General features: G+C 37.3%; 1 protein-coding gene across 1 annotated transcript; it reads right to left on the bottom strand.

Moving 5' to 3' along the window:
* Positions 1 to 945: 945 nt before the first annotated feature.
* Positions 946 to 4460, bottom strand: LOC113319163 (MDIS1-interacting receptor like kinase 2-like). Its single transcript, XM_026567445.1, has 2 exons — positions 1495 to 4460; positions 946 to 1394 (listed from the first exon to the last, which is right to left on the bottom strand). The coding sequence occupies exons 1-2, from the start codon at positions 4355 to 4357 to the stop codon at positions 1006 to 1008; spliced, it is 3252 nt and encodes a 1083-aa protein (XP_026423230.1). The 5' UTR covers positions 4358 to 4460; the 3' UTR covers positions 946 to 1005.
* Between the last annotated feature and the right edge of the window lie 419 nt (positions 4461 to 4879).

Genomic DNA, 4879 nt, shown 5'->3' with positions numbered 1-4879 from the left:
CTTGATGATTTCCCTCGGTAAACATAATTCAACCAAGTCCCCGAGAACCATATATTTTGCTATAGCTCTGGTTCATGTGTTGTATCTTCTATCAGCCCCTGTACAGGAACTTGAAACTCAATACATTTATTAAACCTGTTATTAATGTGAGGGCATCAATTTCAAATCATCATAGTATTTGTAGTCGTAGAAAATCTAACAACCATACCCAAAGAGATCTAACATATACGATGAAGAACTACTAACAAATGAGAAATAGAGTGAGTCCAAGTAAACATGAACACAAGTCTTTTACGTGATTTGATCGTTAAGAGCAACTGCAGTGGTGCGATCAAAACCAAAGATCAAAGATCAAAAAAAAGATCAAATTTTGGGTTTAGTCCGTGGCAACAAGCAACGGTACCCGACTAAAATTTGGTCGAGCGTAACTCAAATATCCGTCCCACATAACTTTCATCAGGAGAACATTATATGTTCGTCCCTCTTTTTTTTATAAAACATTTTTTCATGGGACGAACATTATATGTCCCCCCAATTCTTTTTAAAAAATTTTTGAAAACAACTTTTCAAGGGGCGGGCTCTAGTATGTCCGCCCCATTTTCTCTATTTTTTAAATAAAAACAATTTTCAAAGAGCGGACATATAATGTCCGCCTCATTTTTTTTTCTTTTTTTAATTCAAAAACTTTCGTCAGGCGCATTTTATACTTACGCCCCACTCTCGACGAACTTTTAATCTCCGCTCGACCAAATTTGGTTTTGGTCTTGGTCCCAGACCAAATATAGTCTGAAATTTGGGTTTTGGTCCAGATTTTAGTCTTTAGTCCGTACCACTGTGTCTCGTTCCTCGACCAAATAAATGGGTTTGATCGCCCACTGTGGATGCTCTAACGAGATCTATATCCACCGCTTTTCACAATAATGATTTGTTCACATACAAACTCCATAAAATAATTATTTTAAATTTGTAGAAATTTCTTAATACTGACGTAATGCAAACGAATTCTCATGATGACATGAGTAGGTCGGCTAAAGTAATAGTTTCAAATGACTTTGGAAAAGAGGTGTTGGTCTGAGATGATGATGATAGCTCTGCTGATACTTCTTCCATGGTTGGACGAGTAAGTGGATCTCCACGTAAACATGTAAACCCAACTTTCACAACACATATTATTTTCTTTTGAATAACATCCGGTGGTGCTCCAATGCACTGGTCCAAGATGTCTCTCAGCTTTATGGTGTGCCCCACATTACTCGACGACAAAGATGAATGAAGAATTTGGGAGAGTATTGTGATGATTTCAGACGGATGTATTCCCGTTAGCACTTCTAATATGATCACCCCAAAGCTATAAACATCACACTTCTCGGTCACCTTCATTGTATATGCAAGCTCTGTAACAAAGAAAATGGTTTTGAATTTTTTTATTAACTTCAGAAAAATGGTATCAATAACAATAAATTTCAAAAGCTTCAGTTCAGTTGGACCATATACCTGGAGCAACATATCCATAGGTTCCTGCAAGTGAAGTCCAATTGGATGAATCTGGCTTTAAAATCCTCGCTGTACCAAAATCAGAAACTCGGGCATCGTATTCAGAGTCCAGCAAAATGTTGTTGCTAGATATGTCTCTGTGAACTATTGCTGGAATGCAGTCGTGGTGCATGTAAGCAAGTGCATCAGATGTTCCCTTGATGAATCTTAACCTCTTTATCCAATCGAACTCCATCGCCTGTACTTCATCGGATAAAACGTTTTTTAAGCTTCCCCTTTCAACGAACTCATAAACCAAATATGAGATCCGTCTTTCAAGATTAGAACAAAAACCGAAAAGTTTCACAATATTTCTATGTCGGATTTCTGTCAATGCATGAACTTCACTTTCGAATGACTTAAGATCAGATTTCTCAGAATCTTCATCCGAGGAGTGCAGTTTCTTGACAGCAACAACCTGACCTGTTGACAATTCTGCTTTGTAAACGCTCCCATACCCTCCAGTTCCAATACAATATTTGGTATCAAAATCCTCGGTCGCTTCGATTACGTCTTCAAAAACTATTTTTCCGTCGTAATTCCAAATTGAAAATAAATTTCTTTCAGCATTGGTAGATGTTGCTTGATCTGTAAGTGCAATATTTCCTACCGATCTTTTACGAAGGCGAAACCAAATGGCGATAAGTATGGATAAAAGAAACAACGAACCAATTAAAGGAAGTAGGATTACAAGCAAAAGCTTATGCTTGTCTTCTTTTCTTCCAATCACAACTAAAGAATTACAAGGTTTTAAGCCTCTAGAGTTATTACCACACAACCCTTTGTTGCTCTTCAAAGCTTCGATTGGAGCATCCTCAAAGGCCTTCGTGTTTGGAAGAGGACCACTCAATTCATTGTAAGAAATATTGACCGTGGTCAGGCTTTGCAATTGACCAAATGAAGATGGAATTGAGCCGAAAAGCTTGTTGTGGGACAAATTTAGTGTTTCCAGTTTGCTTAATTTCCCTAGAGCTGACGGTATCTCTCCACTTAACTCATTGTAACTAAGATCTAACGAAATTTGTAACGAATCCAAGTTTCCGATCTGGAGTGGGATGCTATCATTAAAATTGTTTGTGCTCAAATTTAAAGATAATAACTTTCGACACTCCCCTAGTTGTTCGGGGATTGAACCTTTGAGTTTATTTGTTGATAGATCGAGATGTTGCAAGTTGGATAGCATTCCAATTGCAGAAGACAACACACCAGAAAGATGGTTATTACTCAAATCTAATAGGATCAATGAAGACAGATCCAACAACTCCTTAGGAATTTTTCCTACCAAGTTATTCGAATCAAGATAAAGTATACTTAAAATTTTCAACTTTCCGAGTTCTGATGGTATTCTACCAGTGATATTGTTACCTGAGAGGGATAAAAGTGTCAAATTTTGACAACTCCCCCAGTCTTTGGAGAGTTCACCATAAAACATATTGAAATCCAAACCAATCTTTTCAAGATGTGGATACACATGAAATGCCTCTGTTATATTATCAACCAGTTCATTCTGTTGAAGCCCAAGAAGTTTAAGGCTGGTGCAATTTCTAAGGCTTCTTGGTATAGGACCCGTGAAATAGTTAGTGAAGGCGACAAATTCTTCAAGTCTTCCGCTTTGACAGACGCCTTGAGGTAGATAACCAGAAAACTCGTTGTCATTTAAGTACAGTACTTTCAGTTGGGTCAGATTGTTCATTCCCATTGGTAATAAACCAGTTAATTCATTTTGAAAAAGATTTAGAACATTCAAATTCTTCAAGTTACCAACGGAAGCAGGGACTGAGCCAGTGAGTATGTTCTGGTCCAAAAGTAGGTTATCCAAAGACCTTAGTTCTCCAATATCTTGAGGGATGACACCAGTAAGTTGATTTCTTGATATTGATAAATAGGTAAGGTTAGCCAAGTGGCATATAGAAGTAGGGATTGAACCTTTGAAATTGTTTTTGGACAAATCTAAGAGGGTAAGAGAGCTTAGCCTTCCTATATCTTGAGGGATGGTGCTAGAAAGTAGGTTATCATATAAGGAAAGTTTGCTGAGGCTAGTCAAGCTGGTCAAAGAAGAAGGAATTGAACCATTGATATCGTTTCTGTACAAAGCTAAGAGGGTGAGCGAACTTAACCTACCAATTTCTCGTGGTATGGGGCCAGAAACTTTATTCTCAGAGATTGATAAAAAGCTCAACTTGGTCAAATTGCATATTGAGATGGGAATCGAACCTTTGAAATTGTTTCTGGACAGATCTAGATGAGTGAGAGAATAAAAATTCCCAATTTCTTGAGGAATGGATCCAATGATATGATTTTCAGAGAGGCCTAAATATAACAGATTCGTAAGAGAGGCTATTTTTGGTGGAAGTTGTCCAGAAAGTTTATTTATAGAAAGATCAAGATGGATAAGTTTAGTAAGATTACCAATTTGGGATGGAATGGTTCCGAAGAGTTTGTTACCACTCAAGTTAAGACTAACAAAGTTGGAGAAAGATGAGAAGTTGAAATTATGGAGCGTACCTTCTAGACCTAAACCTGGGATATTCACTTCATCGACGCTTCCTTCATTGCTACAATGTATTCCATACCACTTGCACGGACTCTTTGTACCCGCACTAGAATTCATTTTCCAAGAAGAGAGCAGAGAATGATTTTCGTTAACCAGGGTAGATTTCCATTTCAGAAGAGAATCTACTTCTTGTTCCACTACTTGTAAATGTTGTTTTCTGTGAGTTGAAGAAAAGGAAGAATAAGCAAAAAGAACGAAACTGTAAGATGGAACTAGCAGTACTGCCAACATTAATGAAGTAGAAGTGAAAACTTTTACTCGTTGTGACATTTTGAAAAGAAGGAGAGCTTTGGTTTTTGGATGGTGATTAACTAACGAAGTGGAAGGGGTTTTATGATGTATTGTGTTTTGTTTGTTTTATTTGGAGACTTAGTTTCCAGTCAACTGAATATTTTTATTAAAAAAAAAAAATATGCAGCATCATCAGTCTGCCCTCCTTCTCAGGTCTCTTGCTATCTGGGAAGGTTATCTTGGATGGGTATATATATATGGTCCTCAAATCTTCCCCCCATCTCAGGACTCTTGCATCCTTATTAATTATATAAGCTGGCTTTTGTGTGGTTGAGTCTAATTATTTACTTATCAACAACTGTATATTACTTTCTGGTGTCAACCCCGTGTCACTTTTGTTTTCTTATTTACCAGCCGTTGTATTTGTTTTTGTACAGTTGTCTTGTCTAATCTTGTGAAAATCACCCATATCCCAGCCGTAGGTTTTAATCACAGTTCAGTTAGAGGAAACTGATAAGAACTTAATAGTTCTTACCCACGGCCAGCAGAGTAGACTTTAAA

The sequence above is a fragment of the Papaver somniferum genome, chromosome 10 (genome assembly GCF_003573695.1).
Source record: "Papaver somniferum cultivar HN1 chromosome 10, ASM357369v1, whole genome shotgun sequence".
NCBI classification, from domain to species: Eukaryota; Viridiplantae; Streptophyta; class Magnoliopsida; order Ranunculales; family Papaveraceae; genus Papaver; species Papaver somniferum.
This window is presented reverse-complemented; position numbering and strand designations above follow the sequence as displayed.